We start from the raw sequence: 27,928 nt of genomic DNA, 5'->3' as shown, positions 1-27,928 counted from the left end.
GTCAGAAACTGCATCTGCAGGGCTCCTTGCTCTCCAGAAATGCCAGTGCGCCTGGGAGGGCATCTGCGGAAATTCAGTCTCTCCTCCTCAGTGTGTCCTGTCCCGACTCAGTGGTTCTGTCTTCAGAATTCCTATCATGTCTGTGATCTGCAAATAGTGGTATTTAATTTGACTTCAATTTGTATAAATGTTAGCTTCTATTTGTTCATTCCTATTTTTTGTTCAACTAATACATTATTTATTGAGCATCTACTCTGTGTCAGCCCCTTGGGCGTTTAAGACTGAATTAGTCACATGTGGGACTTGCCTGCTGCCCTCAGGGAGCTAGACTATAAATTCCTAATGATCAGTGGTCTCCACTTTTCTGTCACTCATAATGTCTGGCACAACATAGGTTACTTGAGTTGTTACACTCATAGTACTGTTGTTTGCTGCCATGGTGCTTTAGGAAGTGTGAGAGTTCCTGGGAGGCAGAGTCAATAATGCAGACTGCACGTAGTGAAAACATGGCCAGGAGAGCTGTAGTTCAGGCTCTCAGCTCAACTGCACTCTGTCCACTGAGAAGCCATAATTTCTTCAGTTAAAGTGACTGTGTGCTATGGCTATTTATATATACGCTTAAAAAGTAAAAGCTGCTAAACCACTCAAGGATTGGGGCCTATTGTATTGATTTAATTAAAGGAACAATCATTGTTTTAATGAGCTCTAGAAACAATTACTTTTGAAGAGCCGAGGATCAAATTCTTGCCTCACGTTTTGCCACAGTGTGTTCTGAAAGGTGAATTAATGCTTTTGGAATCATTGGGAATAGTGAGTTTTGTCACGATTTACTTTTTACAAGCGTATCTAATATGCATATTGAAATGTGAGCCTCCCCACCACACTTCTGCTTTGATAAGCATCCCCCGGATTGCTGTCACTGACCATTATAGATTTTTAACAAAGTTGGACAGTACACACTGAATGAAAACTTTACATCAAGGAAGGCCTGGCGTGTTTGTAAAATGAATTAAAAGGCTCATTAAATGATTTATATGACTTACGCCTTCTGAAAATATGGCCTCAAACACAGAGATCCCCCAAAGCCACACCGACCCCTGTGTCCCATGTTCTTGACCTCACCGCATCAGCACCAGCAAGAGCTGTCGCTGAGACGGTGAGTGATGAGAGTCAAGAGGAGTGACTTGCATGGCCTGGGAGGAAACCTCCTGTGAATCTTTAGTTAAGCAGGAAAAAAAAATCCTCATGAAGGAAACAGGATCTTGGGAGCATTTTGAATGAAGAAAGAGCTTAGTGAGCCAAACTTGAGACATAGGGTGTAATGTGGGAGAGTTTTAAGATTTGCAGAGATGTACAGCTTGGGAGGGGGTGTAATGCATTTTCTTAAAAGAGCTGAATGAATGGTTGAGGAAATGGGTACATCTGGCTTGGTTAAGGATCCTAATCTCTGAAGCCTGGGATGCCCCCAGGGCTTGTAATTTAGGAATACTTCCCCTAATAGTAGCTAACCCTTACATAGTGCTGTCTGTGCAGGCTACAAAAGGAGCAGATTAAGGATAGAAAAGGTTTGGAGTGTATGAGAAACCCTAGGCAGGAATTGACTCCTGGTGTTTGTAAACCTTAAAGATGTCCTAAAAAGGTCAAGGAATAAGACAGGAGAAAAAGGAAATGTCAGGAAGATGATCAATTTAATGTTTATGGAATTTAGTTTGTACTTACTGCCCGGCATCTTGCCTGAGGTTTTTAACCTCAGCAGCACATCAGAATTACTGTGTGTGTGTTGGAGGGGCTGGGGGAGATAAAGAATTAGCCTCATCCACAAACATTCTGATTCAGTCTGTTACTTGAGAAACTGAATTGTGTTTTGTTCATAAAGAAGATGAAATTGTCTACATAGAACACATTGCCATTCACAAGGTTGAGGGGATACCACAGAGAGGCTCCCACTGTGATTTGCATTTGTTAAAAGTTCTAGAGAATTCTTCAACAGTACACACATGGTTGTTTTAAATATATCATTGTTATAAAAATTCGTTTTGAGTTCTGTTTCACAGAAAGTTTTTTTGAATGAATGAATGTCATATGTCCTTGCTAAAGGAGCTCAGTTAAAAAAAAAGGGACCATCCTTCTCTTTTGGGGGTTGTACAGTAACACATTCCCAAGAAAGAGGTAACAGCCACATACATGTTTCCTCCCAATAAAGAGTGCGGGTTTTTAATATGAATCCATAGTATGATTTCTGTTATGTTTTGTGCTGCTTCATAACCACACTCATGCACTTTTCAGAAAATTAATACCATTCATTAGCATAAATCATAAACTATTCCCTTGGTATGGGTTTGAAATTGGGGGTGCCCTATCATCCTTGCTTTATCTCTTAGTGAATTATGACCCTGTAGTCATCATGGCTGGTGGGCGTCTCTGGTTAAAGAAAGGGTTGGATTGGAAGGATTCAGAGGCGATTCTTTGTTCTTAGGCTTTAATATTTTAATGAGCCTGCAGGCTTGGCTGCTTACGAACGAGCTGGGATTTCTAAGTGTGTTGTTAGTGTTAGCACTTGTAGAAGGATGTTCATTAGGAAGTTCTTGTTTCAGTTTTTCAGAGAAACTCCCCATTAAGAAAGACCATTCAGGAACATGGCTACCAAGAAAGAGGAAAGGGAGGAGGGAGGCTTTCAGCTATAAGCATTAAGGGGATATTGTATCAGTAGTCTTAGTTCTAAAGATTTGCTTCTGAGAATTAATTGGGGCAAATACATCTTAAGGGAAGAAAAAAAAAAGATTTGTAGAGCAGGGACAGTAGTTGTCCTTGCAAGTAGAGGACTCTTCATTTTGCAGCTGAATCAATACCACAACTAATTATTTCTGGTTATCTTTTATGCATTTGTAAGACATTGCTTTTGTTCAGTGTAATAAAAAACCCATTGTTTGATCAGTGACTGACTAATTATGATAAGCAATTTGAAACATTCTTGATGAAACTTGTCTGTTAATTAACATCAACAGCACATGGAAACTAACAGGACAACAAAGTATTAGTGGATCCACTGTTCCCTCCAATTGATGAGCTCTCTCTGTGGCATGCCCAATAAACTAAAGCTGCCAATGGTTAAAAAATAACAAACATGTGGGAGATCTGACTCACCATGGAGGAAAAGTTATGGTAAAGTTACACAAAGGAGTGCAGAAATATTACAAGCGAGGGGGTGGTAAAGAAATGTCAGCAGGTAGCCTGATCCTACAGCTTAGAGTAAGGAAAGTGGTTTCTTTCTGTCTTTCTTTTTTCTTTTACAGCTTAATTCCAAAATACATTCATCCCATATTGATCTGAAGTAAGAGACTTTTGATAAATAAAAGCGTGAATCTGAAAATGTGTAGTTTGGGATTATGGGCATTGCCTGGCTATCTTGTAACTGTCATTAATACAGTTAATTTTTATCAACTCAATGGCTTTTTTTTCTTATGCTTTTAGATTTCTACCTGGACAAGGACTGGTACTATACCCACAGATAGGAGACAAATTGGATATTATTTGCCCCAAAGTGGACTCTAAAACTGTTGGCCAGTATGAATATTATAAAGTTTATATGGTTGATAAAGACCAAGCAGACAGATGCACTATTAAGAAGGAAAATACCCCTCTCCTCAACTGTGCCAAACCAGACCAAGATATCAAATTCACCATCAAGTTTCAAGAATTCAGCCCTAACCTCTGGGGTCTAGAATTTCAGAAGAACAAAGATTATTACATTATATGTAAGTATAATTTTATTCATTTATTTTATAGAAATTAAGATAAGCTATATAGGTTTGTATCAATTTTTTGTTTCCTTAAAATTATTGTGACAAATAATTTGATGAAAATCTTTGTGGAAAAATTGTCCCCCCCCCCACCTTTTTTTTTTTTCAAAGAAAACTTCATTGAATTTGGGACCCTGTGCTACCAGTATTCATTAAGTATACATACCCAAAGAGAAAAAAAAAACACTAGAATTCTTAATAGTATTGAAATAAATGTATTATATGAATATATTCAGCATCTCTGACAAAACCATTTTTAAGGACCATTGGTGGATTTTGATAGGTAAATCTTGTGCATTGCCTTTTCTCTTCACCCATCCATCCATTCATTCACTCATTCATTTCGTATTTATTCTGTGCCAGAGACTGTGCTTAAGGGCTAGGGATTCAGCAGTGAAAGGTGGTAAAATAGCATGTTTTCCTCAAGAAGTTAACAGTCTAGAGAAGATGGAGCTCATAAATTAGAAAGATGGGGATGACAGGTCACATTAAAACCAGATTCAGAAGAAAAAGACGAAACTTGGTTTGCTTAGTGCATTACTCTTTTTTGCATACATATATATAATTTGACACGCTGTTTCAGGAAGAGATGGTACGTATCCCTTGGGTCATATCTGAGGCTAACTTGTGAGGATGTGAAGTCAGCTGATGAGCACATTTGGAGCCCACGCCTACTATGTGCAGATCTCTCGTCAGCGTCATTCCCAGGGCCCCAGGTGTTGTTAAAGTCTAGGTGACTCAGACAGCTGTTCGCGTCATTCAAGCAATGAAGTCTTTTTTCTTAATTTCTTTGGTTTAAAATTATACTCATAATTAATTGGGTTGAATTTTCCAGTGGCTTGGTTACCATAGACTTCAGTTTATTAGGGAACTGCTGTCTGCCACTGGTTTATTATTTGCCCCAAGGTGGACTCTAAAACTTTAGGTAGGAGACTCTTGGTGATCAAACTGAAACTCTTGCATCTCAACCTATGAGCCGCACTTTACTGTTATTTTATTTTTTTAGAGACAGGGTCTAGCTTTGTTGCCGAGGCTGGCGTGCAGTGGCATGATCACAGCTCACTGTAGCCTTGAACTCCAGGGCTCAAGTGATCCTCCCACCTTAGCCTCCAAGTAGCTTGGACTACAGGCATGTGCCACTGCACCCAGCTCAAGAGCTACACTTCAAAGCACAGAATGAAAACCTATTTTTAAAGCCAACTTGATACATAGAGTAGCTTACCAAGAATTGGTAACAACAACAAGAAGAAAAAAAAGAGAGAGAGTGGTAGAGTATATACTTAGTAAGGAGTAATTATTATAAAAGTATTCTGAAGTGAAACAGGTAGATGGGGTGGCCAAGTATGCAGAATAGTAGGGAAATCTTTGAAAATGTAAAATAGTTACCAGGTAAAATAAATGGAAACTTTAAGCTTTTGGAAGCCTAACAATGTATTTATATTAGTAAAGACTTTTTATTTTATTTTATTTTATTTTATTTTTTGAGATGGAGTCTCTCTCTTTCGTCAGGCTGGAGTGCAGTGGCATGATCTCGGCTCACTGCAGCCTCCACCTCCTGGGTTCAAGTGATTCTCCTGCCTCAGCCTCCCAAGTAGCTGGGACTACAGGTGTGCGCTAATTTTTGTATTTTTAGTCGAGACGGGGTTTCACCATGTTGGCCAGGATCATCTGGATCTCTTGACCTCGTGATCCTTCCGCCTTGGCCTCCCAAAGTACTGGGATTCCAGGCGTGAGCCACCGCGCCTGGCCTTAGTAAAGACTTTTAAAGTAAGACTTTTTCAGTGAAAGCTACGGTTAAGCATGACATTTACAGGGAACTGAAACTGATCAGATGCATTTATTAAGAAGGTTAATGCCCCTGGGTGGGGTGGGAGAAAGAAGGCAGTGGTATGGGAAGAGTGGACACACTAGAGATGAGATGCCCTAGGGCAGTGAACGCACGTCCCTAATGCGTGGATGCAGCCCAAGTCCACTGATAATGCCAACACACCCAGAGTCTCTCTTCTTACTTTAGCTTATGACTTCATGAAGAATGCTTTGCAAATTCTAAGTTCGCACTGGGCGCAAGTGGAATTTTAGTAAACATTAAGAGTTTAACCTTTAGTGTGAAATAATATGCAAGATATGCAAATAAGTGTTTACCAACATCTCTTTGCTTAATGTGGTGAGCATTTAATAATTGCTTTTTATTAATACATGAGAGATTTGTATTTAGAAGCAGTTTAATTTATAATTATAATATTAATCTACACAATAATGACATCTATTATTTTCTTTTTTTGGAAACTCTTCATACCACACTAACAGGTTCATTGCAGTTACTGAACTACTCTGGCCATCAGAGCTCTCCTTAGAGTTACGATTTACCATGCAAAAGCATATGGTAGCCTGGGATAAATGAATCTTTCTTAATACAGAATTGAGGGTCTCAAGTTTGAAACTACGAGAGGCTATTTGAATGTTGCTTTGGGGGACTGTCATAAGGGCTGGGTGGAGAACTCAGGGCTCAGAAGTTTGCCAGGAAGTCCAGTTGAGACTTTCAGCAGAGTTGAAAGACTTCCACGATGGCGTAGGCAGAGGAAGGCGTTTCAGATACTTGGGAAAATATAGAAGCCAATTTCTCACCCACCCTACAGCAAAGCTCATTGATCTACAAGTTTCCCTAGAAAGGAAATGGGAAATGCAGAGAACAAATCTTAAAATAGTTTTAGAAATTAATATTGACTTTGTATTGCTTCTGCATAAGTTCCAAGACACCAAAACAATGAATGGATTTTAAAAAGTCACTACTTTGCATATCAGACAAATGCACACACACACACACACACACGGTCAAGCTCTGTACTGGCTTTTTTGAGAAGGAAAGTGTTTGAAGTTAGTAATTTTTATATCAGTACATTTATAAATAGTGCTAGGTAGCATGATGGAAAGTATTAAAATTTACATGTATATTTTTAACACTTCAAATCGTTGGTTCACTTTGAGACAGTAAATAATATTAGCATTTGAGTTCAGCTTTAATAAATTCTACATGGGTTTAACCCCAAATCTGAGTGTCTAGTTGGTAAGCGCCTTCAGAACGAGCAGTGTTATAATAAATATGTTATTGTGTGCTGGTTTCTTTCCATGGAGAGGAAAAAGAGACCTGATGCTTTGGAGGAGTGCTTGACTTTTCCCCAGTGAGGAGTAGTCCGGAGGGACTGACTTGCATTGGGGAGTACCCTAAATGAACAGCATTTCAGAAGAATTAAACCAGGAACCTAGAGTCCTACTTGCTAGTCCTGCTTCCTAAGCTTAATGAGAAAGTCAGTTTTATTTCTTTGAACTTTAATTTATTTCCCTAAAAAGCACTTTTAGTATTGTCATTGTTCTGGCTAATGATGGCGGTCTCCTCCAGTTTCAAGCCACATTAGGGCTGGGCATACAAATCCAATATAGGATCACTTGTTAAGTGTGGTTTCAAATGGACAGGATCCTCTGTAAATTCTTTAAAAACATTTAATTTGATTTGTGGTGTTACCTGCTTTAAAATATAGTCATCACACTTGTGAGTTTCAGATGTGAATATGAATTTTTAATTTGAACTGTATTTTTAAACACACTAAGTATTCACTAAGTCCCCTTAGGAGATATGTGGCAAACTGATATGCATCCTCATAGATGGTTATTTGTTTTTTAACTTGTGGCAAAATTATATACGAATGGTCACCGACTTACAATAGTTCCACTTAAATTTTTCAACTTTCTGATGGGTTTATTGGAGTATTAAATGTATTTTCAATTTAATGATATTTTCAGCTTACCTTGTGCTTATCAAGTATCAAGACATAGCCCCACCTAAGTCACGGAGCATCTGTATATGGGTTTTTATTCTTGTTTAGAATTGACTTTTTCAAGTGACCTATTTCAGTAATTAGCCCTGGGCCTGATTTGCATAATGAGATCTCCTAATCTTCAAATAATGCAAAGATGGAGATATTATGGCCATGTGGTCTGAAGAGACCTTTTCTTTATTATGTTCAGATCTTTTAATTGCCTTAAAAATAGAGTAGCTAATTTACCTAACCTATAGTTATTTTATTATTGTCTTTAAAGTTTTTTTTAATGTTCATGAAATAACTGTTCTGAAATTGCCCATTTTCAAGGGAAGCTGTGTCTTAGACTTACTAAATGCTCCAGTTGATACTGGGAAAGCCTTCTTATGTTCGTAGCCTTTATCCATAGAGTTTTCTTTGCAGCATTTTCTGTGCCTGGTTTAGTTTCTTTTCAGAGGCGACACCCAGAGCTGAATGAGTCAGCAGGTTTGGTGTGTTGGCCCTTTGCAACAGCTGTCCTTACGAAGGTTCTGTGGGCTGGTTATTCTACCTTCACATAAAACCTTGCAGAATAACCCACAAAGAGGTTTTCGTCACACTACCAAAATCATGTGAGTCAGAGATGGATGAAAAATGAATGCCATTGTGTTCATACTTTTCAAGTGAACAGTAGCTACAGCAGAGCTGTTAGACAAAGAAAACCATATTAATGAAGCGCCTCCCAATTTAGCTTCATATGGCTTTTGCATTATTTTGCTGCAAATCCATAGCTAAGACACATCTTGTGGCATAGTCCATAAGTCATCTTTCCTAAGGACTGTTTGATTAAAGGTTGCTCTGTGAGATCCACCTTGTGGTGTTCATGGCATCCTCTTGGAGGCCTCCCTCACTCTCCATGCCTTGGCAAAGTGTTCCTTAAGAAACACTGAACAAGTCTGGAGAAGCTGCCATTTCTTAGGGCCCTCATTGGTTCAGTTGTCTATAGCTTTTTATTTTTAATTTTTTTTTTAATAAAGAGTATGTAAAATTGGAAAGCTTCACAAACAGCTTTGCTATTTTTTAGACATGTACTCCACTTCTAAGCAAAATCACAAAATAAAGTAAAATGCTTGCACAAATATAATAAAACAATATTCTTAAAGAATCAAAGCAGAAGAACTTCAGAGTCTGTTGCTTATGTTGTTGAGCATATATTTGTTTTCTTCTCTGCTTTTGATTTACTTATTTCTGGGGTGTAGGTTTGGCAAGTAGCACTGAAACGTACTGAATGCACTGTTCTTTAGCAAGATAGTTACAGGAGCTTTCAAATGTCCTCTTAACATATAGGTTTCTTTTAGAATATAGAATAATGTGTGGGCTGTATAAAGCGATTATGTGCTTTATTTGATGAATTATTTATGTACGATAAATGTAGCAAAAGCCACATTTCCATCATTAAATGTAATCCCATTTGGTGATACAGCAACATCAGCCTGTCCTTTGGGTCCTCTGATTGAGGGGTGAGGATTTCTGTTTGATACCTTGCGCATAATGGCTGAGTTCAAGCATTTAAACTCATTTTTATTTCTAACCTACAGCTGTCGTCTTTGTAATAGGATGTTCATCAGAATCTTGCCAGAGACTGTGCATTTGGGATCTTGGGGAATACAGCACCACCACCACCCTCCCCCTGTGCAAGAGAAACAGATCAACATCTTAGGTTGAGAGTCTGGGGTCTGGAAGACCCGAGTTCCTGAGTGCCCTTTGACAAGTAACTTAACCCCTGTCTGCCTCAGTCTCTTCATCTGTAAAGTGGGGATAATGACAGCACCTGCTTCACAGGGTTGATGGGAATCCAGATGTGGTGGGATATATAAAATGCTTATTACTTCCACCTTTGACACCAAATACATATAACTAAGAGTTAACTTTGGAGCAGGGGAGGAAGTATGAGGCTCCAGGCTGGAGGCAGACCTGTGTTCGGCTGCAAGTTGGAGAGGATGGACCCCAAAAGCTTGGCTGATTTGAAGTCCATCCATAAAATGGAACTCCAGAGAGTTTACACGTTTCAGTAATGCTGCATAACTTAATTATAAGATCTTCTCTCTTTGTCTTCTTTGAGTGATATAAAAGCTCTTTTGTCCTTGAGCTTCCTTTACCAAGAAACATGCATTTATGTATCTTTTTGTTCATGGAATTGCCCAAGCTTGTTAGCAGATCCTTTGTAAGACCCAAAAGAGACAGACAGGGGAGGAGTCTTCAGATACATATAATCATTTTTCCCAATTTCCATGTTACCAGCCTTGCCAGGACTTTTTCTCAGTTCCCTGTTACACAATGAAAATAGTGTATCTTTATTGATAATTTTAGTAGCATCCTAATGTGGTATAAATCGTCTTCCAGAGAAGAAAATGTGTCAGGGTTGCGTTATCACTGAGGCTAGCTGGGAAAGTAGATCAGCCCATTAGTCTGATAATTCGAAGCATTGTTTCTGTTATTTCTGAACATCATGTGAACTCCTTTTCTGGGTGTATTAAAGGTTTTCCCAGTGTGTGTCAGTGAGACTCCTGATTGAATTTAATATGAATAAAGATAAATTCTTTACACTTAAGGATTAGAGTCTCAGCTTCTGCTTAACTTGAGATTGCACTGAGAAAGTCCTGGCTCTCAGGTATAGTGGAGTCACGACCTGGGGATGTCTGTCCCATATGGCTCTGTGTGTAAGAAGAAAAAGCTGCTGTGGACGGAGACTCTGTTCACATTAAATGACATCAACCTAAGCCATCATGACAGCAAGAATTATTTAGGAATTGCTCAGAATAAAACTGCCTTCATTATTGCATAAAATGTATCTTGGTATCTTTAGCACCTTATTTATGGCTTTTTAAAGGTTCACTGGGATTTATAAATAATTGGACAATGCTAGAGACCTAGTACAAGAATGAAAGAGGACAGGCTTCTTTCTTAATAACCTTTAAACATTCATCAGGAAGATAAAACTTTAAAGCAAAATAAAACACATGAAAATAGCCAAGATGCACAGACCAGACAAGCAAATAGTAGTTTAACTTATTTGTATAGTTCTTAAGAGTCACATTTGTTCCTGAAGTTTCAAAATCTCGGGCTGGGTGTTTGATCACTTAGGGAAGCGTTGTGGCCTTCACATACTCTTGTCTCACTTTGAAGTCTAGAAACACAGGTCTTAGAGCAATTTTTATCACTGTGAGAAAGCTGAAACTTAGTGTGAGTAGCTTAGTACAATTCAGTTGGCCATCAAATGTCAGAAACAAAACTCAATCCAGGGCCGCTGGACCCTTAGGCCGGCATTGTTAGTTTACAACAGTGCCTCCTGGGTCCAAACATCTAAGTGCACATGTAGCAATAGTAAAGATAGTATGCATGCATACATAACACATATGTAGAGAGAGCAGAGTATACGTACACACATGTTTCATACATAGCAACAGCAGAGAAGCTCATGAACTATAAAGGATGGACTGTATGCTTGTATCAGACATTTTGGTACTGATGCTTTGTCATATATTGTGTAACATATAACCAACTTGCAATCATCTGCCCCCAAAGTTGAACTAAGAAAATCCTACAGGGTACTAGGAAAGGAAGGCCATTGGGAAAAGGTGGTTATAGTGGCAATTTGTTAGCTCTTATGAATTTTCTTTTTCTTTTTAGACATACTCTTAATTCCATTTTTTCAATAAGTCTATACTATTTTGTGTTTTTATGTTAGCAAGTACTTTGAGCCCCTCAATAGAAAGTTGCTACATCATATAGTTATTAAAAATAAAAATCTCTCAAACATACAAGTAGAGGTGGTATGAGACTTCAAATTTCCTTAGCCGAGTACAAGTGCAGCAGTTTTGTTGGCTGGCTGGCTGCATAGAAGGACTGATGGATTGGCAGACCCTCAAGCTGGAGTGTAATTGATCTCATTACAGAGGAGCCAGGCTGGGTGACAGTTCTGCTTTGCAAGTGGCTTTTTGCATTGGTGAAGTAGCCCATTTTGTTGTTCCTGATGTTAAACAGGAGATGAAGGTATTCTTTTATTGGCACAAACGTGGGAAATTGCTCTGGATTCTTAGAGGATAGAACATGTCCCCTGGACGGAATAAGGTTCATGTGTGGGGCAAATTTAGATAGGGGCACCTTATTGGGGTTACTACTGGTCTCTAAATGGTCAAAGCAAACAACATGTCCATCTAAGCTGTGATGTCCACCTAAGCTGTGATGTCCACCTAAGCTGTGATGTCCATCTAAGCTGTGTGTGTCCATGAGAGTGACGCATTTTCTCCTCTGCAGTATTATATTCTAAACTGTCAGCAGACATTAATTCGGTCGCTGGTGAAGTCCCACCGCCTAGAGATGAACTCTGCCTCCGATGGATGTTTTCCACTTCAGTGCCACTCGTCTTGCAATTACTGGGTCATTAATATCATTGCATGCAATTAGTGACAGTAGAAAGAGCTAGAGGGTTGTGGGATGTGCACCCTCCCCACCGTGAACTTTTTACTCTGACCCTTTCCCAGCTAGGCCTTTTCGTATCTTGGCAAGGATATTTTAATGATTGAGACTGTCAGAATCTTCAGAGCAGGCACTAGATTATGTGCTGGAAATAATTCACTCAAACACATGCTTCTTCATGGTTCAGAATATTTTCATTAGATATTATCACTATCCCTTCCCTGGGAAGTTTCATTTTTAAAAATCTGATGCTTAAGTACAGCTAATATAGACAATAGGGAATTATGTTTTATCTTTAGAACTCTTACATTATTCTTTTCTTTAAAAATGTGAGCTGAGTCATTGCTATTGCAATGGTCATCTGGCTGCCTATTTTTAAAACACAATTCCTCTATCTTAGTAGATTTTGGCCCATATTAAGCATATTAAAAATGACTTTTTTTTTTCAAGACATGGGGTTTTATTGGGGGCTTATATACAAGGAAAGAGAGAGTCCAGTGGCAGTGGGCTGGACAAGATATCCACATGGCCCTGTGGCAGTGAGCTGGGCAGGAAAACTGCAACTGCTTGCAAACAGCATGTAGTTCATCTATAGCATTTTCACTTAACACCACCCAGCTAATGACTTCCACCTGGCAACCTTCATTTAATCCAGAACTTAGGACCTCGAGTCCCTGTATGGCCCATGTTCCACAGGATGGGCCGAGGGCTCAGCTGTTCCTCATAGACAAGGAATGACTCTCCACATTGGCCACTCCCGGATTCCCTAGCTCAGGACACATATTCAGGTGTGTCTAAGGCTGGCTCTTCTATGTGAAGTTACTTATTCTTTTACCATTGACTCTCATGTTCCCACTATATTAAGTTTTTCTGAATTACTGTGGCAATAAGAAACGGTCCCTTAAATTATACTAGAAGAAAAGCCTTTTTTTGTTTTGTTTTTTATTTTGAAATTATGTTAAATTTTTTTTCTTAACTGAGAGATTCCACCTGCATAAATCGTCATAACTTTTAACAGTAAGATCTTAGACTTAGAAAGTGATGTTTTTCCTCAACAGAATTTATTAAAAATCAAGACATCAAGCTGTTCCAAACAATATTTTGAGGGGAAATAAAATAAACAACTCCATAAATAATCTTATGTGGTTAAACATGTCTCTAGCAAAACAAACAAACAAAAAAGTCGGGGGTTGGGGGAGGTGCAGTTTATTGCCAGTACTGTCTGGTCTTTCTCAGAAGAGCGTCAGTGTACATCACTGAGCCTGGACGGTATGTTTTCTTGATCTGTACCCCCTATGTGTACATGTGCTTGCACGCACACACATGTAGACACGCACACATGTGCACCTGCCATCACTGCTTTCTGCTCTTCCGTCTTTTCACTCTTGAGTGTCTGTAGCCAGTAGCTTTCCAGGTCTGTATTGTCAAAGATACCTATGGCCCTGAATGTCTTCACTGATTGCTATTTGACATTCATACGGTTTTTAATGGTTAAAAGGCTTTATGCGAAAGCTGTGATAGAATTTCTCCTGTTCTAGATGTGGTGTTTATTGCTTTATTTTGTGACTTTTCTCTCAGTAGATTGACCTTCTCCCTCAGTGTCCAAGCCTCGCATAGCATGATGGCACCTGTAAACTCAGTTATGTATCCTGGTATCCTTTCTCTTCCCAAGTAGAAGCAATTAAGTAATATATGTCATCAAAACCTTTTAAGTGCACATACAAACAAAATCAACTTACCAAACTGCTTCAAAGTTGTTCCATGTTTAACACTCTTATTTCTGAGCTCTGGGTAGAATGTACTATTATTGTTCATCATGAATATTTGAAATTAAAGAAGTAAAACTGTACCATTTTCTTTAAGAGCATCCATTTGTGCTTGATAACATCTTCAGTCATATTTCAATGCTGGCAGACAGGAGGAGAGGTCTAAATTGTGACTCAATTTTAGAATCTACTTTTTCCAAATTATTCTGTTTAGTGCAGAAAACTAATTGTGTTGCACAGAAAAGTCACTGAAGCTAAGCCAGTTATTACCTCTTAATGCATGATTTACTGCTTTAAGTTTTCAAAACACAACCATAGCAATGTGGTATTAATTCAAGTGATTCTTCCCATCATATTGAACAATATTTTCACGGGTGAAAAACTCACACATCCTACATCACTGATAGTTTATACAGTGTTTTAGCTGCGGCTCCCTGCATGCAAAATAAGAGTTAATCAAATGTCAGTGAGAACCGTCTCATCAAGTAGAGGGCTTGTTTTGTTTAAATTAACTTTGCTAAGTATAAATTTCTTCTTGAAAATAAATTCTGGGCCGGGCACGGTGGCTCACGCCTGTAATCCTAGCACTTTGGGAGGCTGAGGCGGGCGGATCACGAGGTCAGGAGATCGAGACCAAACTGGCTAACACTGTGAAACCCCGTCTCTACTAAAAATACAAAAAATGAGCCGGGCGTGGTGGCGGGCTCCTGTAGTCCCAGCTACTCGGGAGGCTGAGGCAGGAAAATGGCGTGAACCTGGGAGGCAGAGCTTGCAGTGAGCCGAGATCGCACCACTGCACTCCAGCCTGGGTGACAGAGCGAGACTCCGTCTCAAAAAAAAAAAAAAAAAAAAAAAAAAGAAAATCTTCTGTATTTTTCTTTCTTCAAGTGAGGCCATTTAGGGGAAAGTATACCATAAAACTTTTGCTCTAAGATAAGGCAAATTTGGTATTATAGGATGAAGTGCTATGTGATTTGAAGTAATGCTGAATTTTTTAAATATATTAAACTAAACAAGAATAATGAGGCCCTCGGAAAGTCATGATTATATTTCTCATTTTTCTCATTTTAAAGCCACAGTGAAAAACACGTAAAAGGAAGAAGGTAGAAAAAAAATGAATGAAATTCTTTTTTTCCTTTTGGCAAATTAAATAGATGTTTCTGTTTCAGAAGATTTTATTAATTAACTTTAAAGAAACAGTCATTTATTTTTGGCATTCAGTGAACATTATCATTTCCATGTTTAGAACTTTTCTTCTAAGTTAGCATCTTAAAAGATAACTGTGAAACTCAAGGCATTCAACTACATTAATTTGAGTTTCAGAAATTGAATTCTTGTTTCTAGAGTACATAGTTTGAATTGATGTCAGGGTGTTAAATAGATAAATCTTAGCTTCCTGGGTTGTATATTCACACTAATTATTTTTTTATCAGCCTTCTTATTTTTCAACTTACCTTATTCTTTTTGTTTTTTTGACACTCAGATTTGATAGCCCTGTGGTAGAAGAAAACAGTAATACAGTTTGGTATGTTGTTGTGTTTGTGTTTATTTTAAAGTCACGGCTTTGCTTTCCATGTTGTTACTGGATTATGCTTTTTTTAGTTCCTCAGTTTGCCAAGATAACAGTCTTCCGATCTTCAGAAGTCTGTATCGAGCTTAAGGAAACTGATGTGTAGGAAGACTCGCCTAAGAAGTCCAAATTAGCAAGGCTAGCATGTGAGGACATGCTGGAAAAGAATAGTTCCCATAGATATTGACAGAGAATGTTCATAAAATGCTACTTGTTTTGTGGTTACATGAGAGTGAGTTGTGTCCAGTGCAGCTGTATGTAAGGGCAACGTTTTTATTCTGACGACTCTGTGGTTTTCATGACCCTGGATGCTTATCATGTCTCTCTGTTGGACTTCTTCAACGGAGTTGATACAAATACTTGCTTTCAAGTGTCCATCTGCCCTCTCCATCCTGGCCCCATACAAATACGCTACATTTTTAAATAATTTGAAATACCCTCAATAGTATTTATATTTCCTGGTGCTTCATTCTTTCCATAAGAACTGTGATACCATTATTCTGTAGGATTTTTTTGCACTTCCCCGTTTCAAATCTGTGCCAGTGAGACCCATATATCGGTACAAATCCAGAAGTTTGATTGTCCATCTGATTAGCACACTGTTAGCAATGTGGTGGACTAAACACAGCCAAGATGTGGGGCTGGAGCTTAGCCTCCTGGGAGCAGAGCGGTGAACATCAGATGAAGACATGTGAAAATGGAGTACTACTTCCTCTTCGCCGGGATGGGCTAAAAAGCACAGCCAGAAATATTCTTGCCCTTCCAGTCTGCTTTACAGTTACTCACTGGTTCTCTTTTTTTTCCTACTCAGATAACGAGTATACTCTTCCCAGTGACTAAGAACTGCAGATAAGTATAGGTGCAAATAGATGGCAAACCGCAGATGGCAGCTGTGTGGTTTCAGATGTGCTGCAGAACTTTTAGACGATGTGAACTCAAGGAACTTTTTTGCTGAGCAGTAATCTCTACCCACTGGAAATTAGGCCCTGGGGGGAACAATGTAGTGACTTCTATATACTTACTACATGCAGTTAGACCCCTGAAGCAAAAGCTTTTAAAAACAGGCTGTAAAATGCCCATGTATCTTTATTAAGCCTATTTTCCAACTGGATAGAGAAATTTTCTGGTAATTTTTAAATTTGTAATGTCTATTTTTTTCCTGAGCCAAGGGAAAAAAAATATCTGGGCCCTAACAGCTTAGTTATAACAATGTTATTTTTTCTATCTCTGAATGATTAAATGTGATTTCATTTATGTAGCAATACTATGATTGTGGCTGCATTAGATCACGCTGATAGAAAGATACAAAGAAAAGCTATGTATAATGAACTAACAATTTATTTTCACTCTTTCTCTAAGTTAAAAATTCCCAGTACATTCAAATGAACAATGAAAATAATTGCAAAATTGTCTCCTGAAATGGAAATAGATTTTTTTTGCCAAGCATTAGCAATTTCTTGTTATTTTTCAAAATCAGCCACTAAGCCTTTCAGAGCTTCTTGGTGACTATTGCAGGAGAAATCAGAATATTAATCTTGTGGTTTTATTTCAGAGTTCACTGCCAGGAAGGAGGTATAATTGGGATAGGAGACTTTTTTTTTTAGCTGTGTCACTGTTCAAGGAGGGGGGTTTGGAACCTCAGCATAAGAATTACACTCTGTGATGAGGATGTAGCAGGGGAGAAGAAAGGTGATTTTCACTATGGGAAGCTATACTTACATCAAGTATAAAATAGACTGAAGTCATTTTGAATTACGTTATACTTGTAAAGTTTACCTCCTGGAGTTTCAGTTAGTACCAGCGTACTAACTGGGTTAAAACAGTTCATGGCACCTTAGATCATTTCTAACTCATGGCAAAAATCTTTCCTGGTGGAACGTGTAACTGTATTTTAAATGCCCCTTTATAAACAACCAAGTATTTGGGATGTTATTTTGATATTAGTAGTGAATTTTTCAGTATCTTCCAGTACCCTTTGCAAGTCACAGGTTGGCTTAAAAGGAAAAGAAGCAAAATCTTGAATATAGCAGAAAAACTGTCTGCATTCAGACTGTTCAGCCCACTTTTGCTCACCACGCGGCAAGCACACTCCCCCAAACAAGCAATAGCCTGTGGCTTCAGAGGAACCTACAAAGGCAGCATCTGTAGATTTTTCCTTCTTCAACTCTAAGACTTGAACGTTTCCCTCTTCCCCCGACACTTTTTTTTTAAACCAAGAAATAAAAAAGTTTTCACTCTTAAAGGTGCAAAGCAGTTTCATTCTTATGCAACACAGCCTTCCTCCTACTGTCTTATATAGTCTGTGGATGTTAAATTATAGATTCCAATTGAATTTTAATACTCTAGAGATTTTACATTTGTGGTTGTCAAGACCCCGTTTTGGTAAACCTAGGGAGCTCCGCACAAAAGCATTGATATTCAGAAAAGGCACTGACCTACAAATTAAAAGAAAAAAGTCAAATAATGTGCACCTCTTGTGCTTCCAGTTTGACAAAGCAGAAGTCATCAGCAGTTTCTCCCTCTGCAGACGCAGTTCTCAATTCTATTTACAAGTAACTGCTCTACTGTGCCTGTTTTTCTCTTGCTGATACTCATTTAATTGTTTTTCTTTTGGATCTGAATCTTTGACTGTCTTTTCCCCCTCAAGATTAAAATAAGTACATCTATATTCCTCCCCTTTCTTTCTGTGCACTGCCCTTCAGATCTCATTTTGTCATTTTTCAGCTTAGTGTTGAAACTTTTAGCAACAAAAAGTAAGTCATTTAACTTTGAGTTTGAGTGCACTTTTGCGTGTAGGTTCATTTATGTGCATGTGAATTTAAAAACATTGGGATTCCACCTGAATGAAGTAAACCAAACATTTTAAACTATCAGCCAGATAGAGACATCAGCCTTTCACTTCTTTCTATATGCAGACATATCCTAATTTTTTAGAAAAATCAAATAGGAAAATTCTCAACAATTAATTGAAGATTATAGCACTGCTCTGAAATGGTCCAGAAATAGGGTCTGCTCATAGAAACTCATAGTTTGAAGCCTCTGGGAGGAAAGGATACCTTAAAATTTAGGCACATATTTGGAGGAGGGAAAAGGGAAAGAGCAGAATGAAGAACTGAAAAAAATCACACACCAGGGCCTGTCGTGAGGTGGGGGACTGGGGGAGGGATAGCATTAGGAGATATACCTAATGTAAATGACAAGTTAACAGGTGCAGCACACCAACATGGCACATGTATACATATGTAACAAACCTGCACATTGTGCACATGTACCCTAGAACTTAAAGTATAATAAAAAAAATTTTAATAGCCCCATTAAATAATTTAAAAAAAGATTTTTTTTAGATTCACAGAAGTGTACAAAATTTTTAGGTTTTTTTTTTTTTTTTTAAGCTGTCTGCTGAATAGTTTCTTAATGGTCTACAATGTTTGTATCTACAAACAGATACTGTCTGCTTCTTACTACCCTTCCAAGACAATTATTATTATGGCAATTATTGCCCAGTTTCCCGGGAAAAATTTATCCACAGTTACAGAAGAATGAGATGCAATTGTGAGACTGTAAAGTTTAAGCAAGCACTCAGAGAAGCACAATGATATGTATGCACAGAAGAGGCAGCCTTTGTTTTGAGGAAAACAGTGAAAGTAAAAGTTAATTCAAGACCACAAAGACAAGTAAATAAGTGCCTTATTTTTGTAGTTAATATAATTTCAGTGGAATGCATATTTCTACCATAAATGCATATAGAACTTGTTTGCTGACCTACTGTTTGGAAAACAAACAATCCCATTAGAAGAATGTCTTTGGGATTTATTTTTACCAGAAAATCAATCCTTTTTTCAGTCCCTTGCAAAGTACAGTGTTACAAGCCAAGACTTTGATAATCAGGTAGAAAATGGATTTAAATTGCAGAAATGTATATGAAACACTTTTGTTCCTTGCCCCTTGAACTTTAGGGGAATGAAAATGTCTAGCACTCTCCACCTTCTTTTCTCTCCTGGAACTTGAACTGTAATTCAAAGCCTGTTTCTCATTAAAGTACCTGGCAGCCTATCTCTTTACAGCTTGAGTTACAAAGCTATTCAGAGACCTCGCTGGTCTAAAGAGACAGAACAAGGATGTGTTTAAATAGAGCATAGGCTGTTGACAAAAAAAATGCTGAAAATGGTAAAATGATTCTGTCCTTCCTTCCACTCCTCACTGCTGAGGTGGAGAGGGAATTCAGTTGGTGAACACCAGCAAGTGGCTGGTAAAAGTCCCCACTTTCTCTCCAGGGCTGCCACAGGACCCAGAATGAGTGGTGGGCATGTGTGTGAACCCTCTATTCAGCCAGAGTTTTCCCGCAACAGGTAGTTTGGTTGAAGAGGTTGACTAAGGTTGACATTGGCAGTAATAACACGTATGTTCTTCTGATTTACAAAACGATGGAGGAAAAAGGGGAGATTTTGAAGACCTGATTTCTGGTATACTTCTTAAGCATGCATAAGGCTGAAAAAAGAAGACAAGGGTTGTGGGAGGCTCCTGGTCTAGTGTTTACAGAACTTGGATGCTTGACAAACAGAGCGTCAAGCTAATTGTTCTTGAAGCAGGAAATCTGCGGTGGAGGAAGCAGGTGTGGGGGGATGATTACCACGTTTGGAAATGGCTGCATTAACTATTTTGCTCTTCTGAGTTTGGCCCCAAAAGAGTCCATAGACTTTTTGAAAGATGCCATCCCTTTTATTTATAGACTAACATTAAATCAGTCATTTGTGAAGGAAGGAGAAAGTGCCTAAATAAATTTGGAGTCAGATAGCATACGTGCGGCAGTGTTTCCGATATCCATTTCTCTTTATTTCTTTTTCTTTTTCTTTTTGGCTTTCAGCATCCCCATACTTTCAGAAAACTTGTGACTAAGAGTGAATTCTTATTTTTCAAATTGTTTTCAGACATTTCATGTTCATGTAAACTTGGCTTATTGATTTCCTGATTTTTCTTTATTTTTTTGTTTTGTCCATTTTATTTTTAATCAGCTACATCAAATGGGTCTTTGGAGGGCCTGGATAACCAGGAGGGAGGGGTGTGCCAGACAAGAGCCATGAAGATCCTCATGAAAGTTGGACAAGGTAAAGACCATCTGCTGCTTCATGACGCCACTGTGACCTGGTGTAGCCCCCAGCTAGTGTGGTGCTAATGTTGCCGACGCCCACCTTCATTCGTTCTTCTTTTTAGTTTTCAAAGCAAACCCTTCTGCACTTTGAGCCACTGACAGATTTCCTCAAGTCAATGTACTAAGCTTTTATTGGAGATCTAAGAGTTAAGATCAGCAAGGTAGAATGTCTGTTGCCATAGATAGATAGATAGATAGATAGATAGATAGATAGATATTTCTTTTTAAAAAGCAAAACACTTTGGTTCAAAATCAAAATATCCAGAATGAAAACTAAAAGCTTGTGCAGTTTTGCTCATTTCTGAATCTTGACTACAGAAGAGTTTTGTTCATTGTGACTTTTCCAATATAGATAACCTATTGTGCAGAAAGAAATAATTATTCTTCTAATTAAAAATTGGTATAGTAGTCAATCAACTTGCTCAGTTAAATTGAAATGTCATCTGCAATGCTTTGCCTGCCAAATGCAAGAATCCCTATAGTTTCCACAGATGGCCTCACGTTCTAAACCTCTGAAATAACTAGTATAACCATTTTGTTTTAAAAGAAAAATTATATTCTTGTATTTCACAGTACTTTGCATAAAGACTCTTATGTTCATTGCTATTCATGCCTGTTGAAATATATATGCAGCTCCTAAAGCTAGATATTGTCAGATGTCTGTGCCATAATTAATCATTTGTTTTTCATATAGATGCAAGTTCTGCTGGATCAACCAGGAATAAAGATCCAACAAGACGTCCAGAACTAGAAGCTGGTACAAATGGAAGAAGTTCGACAACAAGTCCCTTTGTAAAACCAAATCCAGGTATAACAGCATGATCTGTGTGTATGGAGGTCTGTGGGTACCACATTCTTAGTAGTATCTTAAAAGGGCAGAGTCTAAAGACTTCTAACCAGTTAGGATTAGCTGGAAGTTACAGTGATCAGGAATCTTTGCTGTCAGTGAGTCATTATTAATTACACTCAATAAGAACAAAATAACTCATTCCAATGAAAGTCATATATTCAAAGGAGTAGAATTCATGAGCTGTAAATGCCAGTTATTAGAACTACTCTGTCAGGCCAAAGGTTTCATTGGCTGACATTTTATCAAGCTGGTTGTCAACTCCAGCTTAAAGCTGATGTTAATGTATATGTAATTAATGTGCTAATCCCTCATCTAATTATATCTAATCCACAGAGGGTTTAATTGATCCTCCTCTAAATTTTAAATGGTAACATTTTTAAATATTGCACAATAGTATTTTTTCAGGTGGTTATCGTTATTTTGTTTCACATTTTCCATGTAAAAGAAAATATTAAACAGGTCCCTGACAAAAGTGTAGAATACCAGATAAAATTGTCCATCGTTGACCTTCGTTTTCTTAACAGTCTTGGAACAAATAGTTCTGTATTTGTTACCATGCTAATGAAGGTTTTATAGAGTAGCTGTTGAGCAGACATCAGCAGTTTTGTATTAGGATTGTTGTGTGCTTGCTTGGTCGTTGTGCGAATTTATCATCTGCAGCAATATTCTGTCTCTTTCCAAGAGTCAAGGAGGGAAGTTGTTATTTCTAACTTTCAATGACAAGATGTGTCAAATTCTTATGACAAACTGATAAATGGATAATATAATGATGCCAGGCAGTTTTTTAGTGCTTAACATTTGGGCTGGCAGTCTGTTCGGTGTGAGAGTTTCTGCTGCCTTCCAAATATATTTTAAGTGTAAATCAAATAATACAGACGAGTTACGAGCTGAACATTTTCCCAGGCCCCCTCACTCCTTCCGCGTTCCCGAGCTGTTCTGTTCTGCCAGGAGGCAGGGCTCTTCTTTAGAAGGCAGGCCTTTTGAAGGTTTGCATGAAACTCCCTTTCTCAAAGGAGGCGGAAGAGCAATACCAGATAAACGCTCACCGCTGACCTGGAGAATTGGCCACTTCCCTTTTTCTTCCCTGCCACTGCCCCAGGCTGGCTGACACGGGTTAGAATATGAAGCAAGATCAAGGGCTGGCTATCACCGACAGTCTGTGCTCTTGCTGGATAATGATACAAAGGAAACCCTGTGGCTTGGGAGGGTAGGGAAGTCCCTCCTAGAGATACCTCTCATTTCCTTTTGCATTGAGCTCTTAGACGAGGTATTGGCGAGGCAAAGTCCAGTTTCTAGTTAGTAATAAGCCTGGCTTATTTTTCACATTTTTAAGGGTCATAAATGCAGTCCATCAGCACTGGGACAGCAGTAACTATCTCTGACCTTTTCTGTCTCCGCGTCTGCAGGTTCTAGCACAGACGGCAACAGCGCCGGACATTCGGGGAACAACATCCTCGGTTCCGAAGTGGCCTTATTTGCAGGGATTGCTTCAGGATGCATCATCTTCATCGTCATCATCATCACGCTGGTGGTCCTCTTGCTGAAGTACCGGAGGAGACACAGGAAGCACTCGCCGCAGCACACGACCACACTGTCGCTCAGCACACTGGCCACACCCAAGCGCAGCGGCAACAACAACGGCTCAGAGCCCAGTGACATTATCATCCCGCTAAGGACTGCGGACAGCGTCTTCTGCCCTCACTACGAGAAGGTCAGCGGGGACTACGGGCACCCGGTGTACATCGTCCAGGAGATGCCCCCGCAGAGCCCGGCGAACATTTACTACAAGGTCTGAGAGGGATCCTGGTGGTACCTGTGCTTTCCCAGAGGACACCTAATGTCCCGATGCCTCCCTTGAGGGTTTGAGAGCCCGCGTGCTGGAGAATTGACTGAAGCACAGCACCGGGGGAGAGGGACACTCCTCCTCGGAAGAGCCCGTCGCGCTGGACAGCTTACCTAGTCTTGTAGCATTCGGCCTTGGTGAACACACACGCTCCCTGGAAGCTGGAAGACTGTGCAGAAGACGCCCATTCGGACTGCTGTGCCGCGTCCCACGTCTCCTCCTCGAAGCCATGTGCTGCGGTCACTCAGGCCTCTGCAGAAGCCAAGGGAAGACAGTGGTTTGTGGACGAGAGGGCTGTGAGCATCCTGGCAGGTGCCCCAGGACGCCACGCCTGGAAGGGCCGGCTTCTGCCTGGGGTGCATTTCCCCCGCAGTGCATACCGGACTTGTCACACGGACCTCGGGCTAGTTAAGGTGTGCAAAGATCTCTAGAGTTTAGTCCTTACTGTCTCACTCGTTCTGTTACCCAGGGCTCTGCAGCACCTCACCTGAGACCTCCACTCCACATCTGCATCACTCATGGAACACTCATGTCTGGAGTCCCCTCCTCCAGCCGTTGGCAACAACAGCTTCAGTCCATGGGTAATCCGTTCATAGAAATTGTGTTTGCTAACAAGGTGCCCTTTAGCCAGATGCTAGGCTGTCTGCAAAGAAGGCTAGGAGTTCGTAGAAGGGAGTGGGGCTGGGGAAAGGGCTGGCTGCAGTTGCAGCTCACTGCTGCTGCCTCTGAAACAGAAAGTTGGAAAGGAAAAAAGAAGAAAGCAATTAGGCGGCACAGCACTTTGGTTTTGCTGAGATCGAAGAGGCAAGTAGGAGACACGACAGCACACACAGTGGATTCCAGTGCATGGGGAGGCACTCACTGTTATCAAATAGCGATGTGCGGGAAGAAAAGCCCCTCTTCATTCCGGGGAACAAAGACGGGTATTGTGGGGAAAGGAACAGGCTTGGAGGGAAGGGAGAAAGTAGGCCGCTGATGATATATTCGGGCAGGACTGCTGTGGTACTGGCAATAAGATATACAGCTCCGAGCTGTAGGAGAGTCGGTCTGCTTTGGATGATTTTTTAAGCAGACTCAGCTGCTATACTTATCACATTTTATTAAACACAGGGAAAGCATTTAGGAGAATAGCAGAGAGCCAAATCTGACCTAAAAGTTGAAAGGCCAAAGGTCAAACAGGCTGTAATTCCATCATCATCGTTGTTATTAAAGAATTCTCATCTATAAAAGGTAGGTCAGATCCCCCCCCGCCCCAGGTTCCCCCTTCCCCTCCCGATTGAGCCTTACGACACTTTGGTTTATGCGGTGCTGTCCAGGTGCCAGGGCTGCAGGGTCGGTACTGATGGAGGCTGCAGCGCCCGGTGCTCTGTGTCAAGGTGAAGCACATACGGCAAACCTCTTAGAGTCCTTAAGACGGAAGTAAATTATGATGTCCAGGGGGAGAAGGAAGATAGGATGTATTTATAATAGGTATATAGAACACAAGGGATATAAAATGAAAGATTTTTACTAATATATATTTTAAGGTTGCACACAGTACACACCAGAAGATGTGAAATTCATTTGTGGCAATTAAGTGGTCCCAATGCTCAGCGCTTAAAAAAACAAATTGGACAGCTACTTCTGGGAAAAACAACATCATTCCAAAAAGAACAATAATGAGAGCAAATGCAAAAATAACCAAGTCCTCCGAAGGCATCTCACGGAACCGTAGACTAGGAAGTACGAGCCCCACAGAGCAGGAAGCCAATGTGACTGCATCATATATTTAACAATGACAAGATGTTCCGGCGTTTATTTCTGCGTTGGGTTTTCCCTTGCCTTATGGGCTGAAGTGTTCTCTAGAATCCAGCAGGTCACACTGGGGGCTTCAGGTGACGATTTAGCTGTGGCTCCCTCCTCCTGTCCTCCCCCGCACCCCCTCCCTTCTGGGAAACAAGAAGAGTAAACAGGAAACCTACTTTTTATGTGCTATGCAAAATAGACATCTTTAACATAGTCCTGTTACTATGGTAACACTTTGCTTTCTGAATTGGAAGGGAAAAAAAATGTAGCGACAGCATTTTAAGGTTCTCAGACCTCCAGTGAGTACCTGCAAAAATGAGTTGTCACAGAAATTATGATCCCCTATTTCCTGAACCTGGAAATGATGTTGGTCCAAAGTGCGTGTGTGTATGTGTGAGTGGGTGTGTGGTATACATGTGTACATATATGTATAATATATATCTACAATATATATTATATATATCTATATCATATTTCTGTGGAGGGTTGCCGCGGTAACCAGCCACAGTACATATGTAATTCTTTCCATCACCCCAACCTCTCCTTTCTGTGCATTCGTGCAAGAGTTTCTTGTAAGCCATCAGAAGTTACTTTTAGGATGGGGGAGAGGGGCAAGAAGGGGAAAAATGGGAAATAGTCTGATTTTAATGAAATCAAATGTATGTATCATCAGTTGGCTACGTTTTGGTTCTATGCTAAACTGTGAAAAATCAGATGAATTGATAAAAGAGTTCCCTGCAACCAATTGAAAAGTGTTCTGTGCGTCTGTTTTGTGTCTGGTGCAGAATATGACAATCTACCAACTGTCCCTTTATTTGAAGTTGGTTTAGCTTTGGAAAGTTACTGTAAATGCCTTGCTTGTATGATCGTCCCTGGTCACCCGACTTTGGAATTTGCACCATCATGTTTCAGTGAAGATGCTGTAAATAGGTTCAGATTTTACTGTCTATGGATTTGGGGTGTTACAGTAGCCTTATTCACCTTTTTAATAAAAATACACATGAAAACAAGAAAGAAATGGCTTTTCTTACCCAGATTGTGTACATAGAGCAATGTTGGTTTTTTATAAAGTCTAAGCAAGATGTTTTGTATAAAATCTGAATTTTGCAATGTATTTAGCTACAGCTTGTTTAACGGCAGTGTCATTCCCCTTTGCACTGTAATGAGGAAAAAATGGTATAAAAGGTTGCCAAATTGCTGCATATTTGTGCCGTAATTATGTACCATGAATATTTATTTAAAATTTCGTTGTCCAATTTGTAAGTAACACAGTATTATGCCTGAGTTATAAATATTTTTTTCTTTCTTTGTTTTATTTTAATAGCCTGTCATAGGTTTTAAATCTGCTTTAGTTTCACATTGCAGTTAGCCCCAGAAAATGAAATCCGTGAAGTCACATTCCACATCTGTTTCAAACTGAATTTGTTCTTAAAAAAATAAAATATTTTTTTCCTATGGAAAAAGTGCCTTCAAAGTACTTTTCTTCTTTTCTTTTCTTTTCATTTTTCTTTCTTTTTTGTTTGTTATTTTAATTTGCCTTCCTTTACTCTTATTTCCCCCAAAATTACAGTTAATCCAGAGACTCCTGTCCATGGACACTGTGTGCCCACTTTTCAAATCGGGATGTGCACATCACACAAATATTAATTTTGCTAAGAGCCGTGAGCTCGTTATTCCCCATAAAACCACGAACTCTCATTTCAAAGATAATATGCAATTGTATAAAATCCTAATAATCCTCAACAGAAAATCTCTCTAGTGGCACCTGAATTGCACAGTCAGAATAGTTACCTACGAAGTTAGCTGTCTCAGGAAAAAGAGGGAAATGTACTCTTATCTTACACTTAATTCCAGATTGATCTAGTGTCCATAGAAGCAAAGCAGCAGTCTATCGCTTCATTTTTCTTAACAGAATAATCCTAGGGAGAAGGAAAAAGTCAAATGTTTTTGTAAAAACTTAACATTGATGAGAGCACATTTTGAGATACTGGTTGAAAGCAAGCCAGAGGCCAGCTGTGAGTTTAAAACACACTTTCGGTGGTCATCTTCCTGGGGAAGGTAACTATGTACCCTGAGGGGTGTGATTGTTTTTCAGGCCTCTTGTAGTCCTGGGTATTAAGACTGATCATTATACTTCCTGGGTAGCTTTTTAAACAACCAAGAGTCCCCACCCATGGCAGAGAACTTCACACCCTTGAGATCTGAGTGCTAAGATCTTTACATTATCTCAGGTTAATCCCTGCCATAAGAGTGAGACATTTTAGGTAGGGAGAATAGGAAAAGGCACCTGGAGTCAGGAAGCAAGCCAGAAGAGTTCCCAGGTCTGACTGACTTGCCCAAGACCACACCCCAGTCAGTGGAAGAAACCATGTTTCAAAAGTCCACAGGTGATGAAGAAAGGCTGGTTTGGACACAGGGATCTACACAGCTTAGCATAGTACTTGTACTAGAGAAATGTTTGTTAAATAAATGCCTCCCTTTATCAGCAACAACAACAATCCCTGGAGGCCCAGGGTTTTTGTGGATGGTAGAATCGTAGTTTCATCTATTCCAGGATTTTATCCTGCTGCACCCACCTGCCTTCAGTTGCAGATCCAAGTTGATGGATGCAATTTTATGGCCAAGCCACTAAGCTGAACCCTCGACCGTATGCACCAAGGTCATTTCTGGTTAGTTTGGGCAAAAGAAAAGAACCAAAGTGAAATCATGCATTTTCAACCTTTACTTTGTGGTACCTATTACAACATAAATTACCAAATACACAATGTCATGGTTTGGACCTTGTTTTTAAACCACGTTTTCTGAGTAAGCCAAGCTCAGCTAAGAAACAAGATGTGTTCACTTGTTCTTTTCACCTGGGAAGAAGGAACCACATGCCGAAGCTCCTTGCAG

At 39.5% G+C, this 27,928-nt stretch overlaps 1 protein-coding gene and 1 long non-coding RNA gene across 4 annotated transcripts in view; one reads left to right on the top strand and one right to left on the bottom strand.

Moving 5' to 3' along the window:
* EFNB2 (ephrin B2) overlaps window positions 1-23,203 on the top strand; it is a 42,562-nt gene extending 19,359 nt beyond the window's left edge. Inside the window, exons 2-5 of one of the 3 annotated variants that reach the window (XM_004054718.5) lie at window positions 3,472-3,755; window positions 20,422-20,514; window positions 21,253-21,366; window positions 22,815-23,203. In XM_004054718.5, the coding sequence (XP_004054766.1) occupies window positions 3,472-3,755; window positions 20,422-20,514; window positions 21,253-21,366; window positions 22,815-23,203 (880 nt within the window). Of the gene's footprint in view, window positions 1-3,471; window positions 3,756-9,192; window positions 14,675-20,421; window positions 20,515-21,252; window positions 21,367-22,814 lie in introns of those variants that run through there. The other 2 variants (XM_055360369.2, XM_031001411.3) reach the window with 2 other exon arrangements.
* LOC109029470 (uncharacterized) lies at window positions 102-27,652 on the bottom strand. Its single transcript, XR_002008562.1, has 3 exons — window positions 27,613-27,652; window positions 26,879-26,955; window positions 102-147 (listed from the first exon to the last, which is right to left on the bottom strand). It is a non-coding gene; the product is annotated as an uncharacterized lncRNA (long non-coding RNA).
* Between the last annotated feature and the right edge of the window lie 276 nt (window positions 27,653-27,928).

Source organism: Gorilla gorilla, chromosome 14 (assembly GCF_029281585.2).
Source record: "Gorilla gorilla gorilla isolate KB3781 chromosome 14, NHGRI_mGorGor1-v2.1_pri, whole genome shotgun sequence".
Classification (NCBI taxonomy): domain Eukaryota; kingdom Metazoa; phylum Chordata; class Mammalia; order Primates; family Hominidae; genus Gorilla; species Gorilla gorilla.
This window is presented reverse-complemented; position numbering and strand designations above follow the sequence as displayed.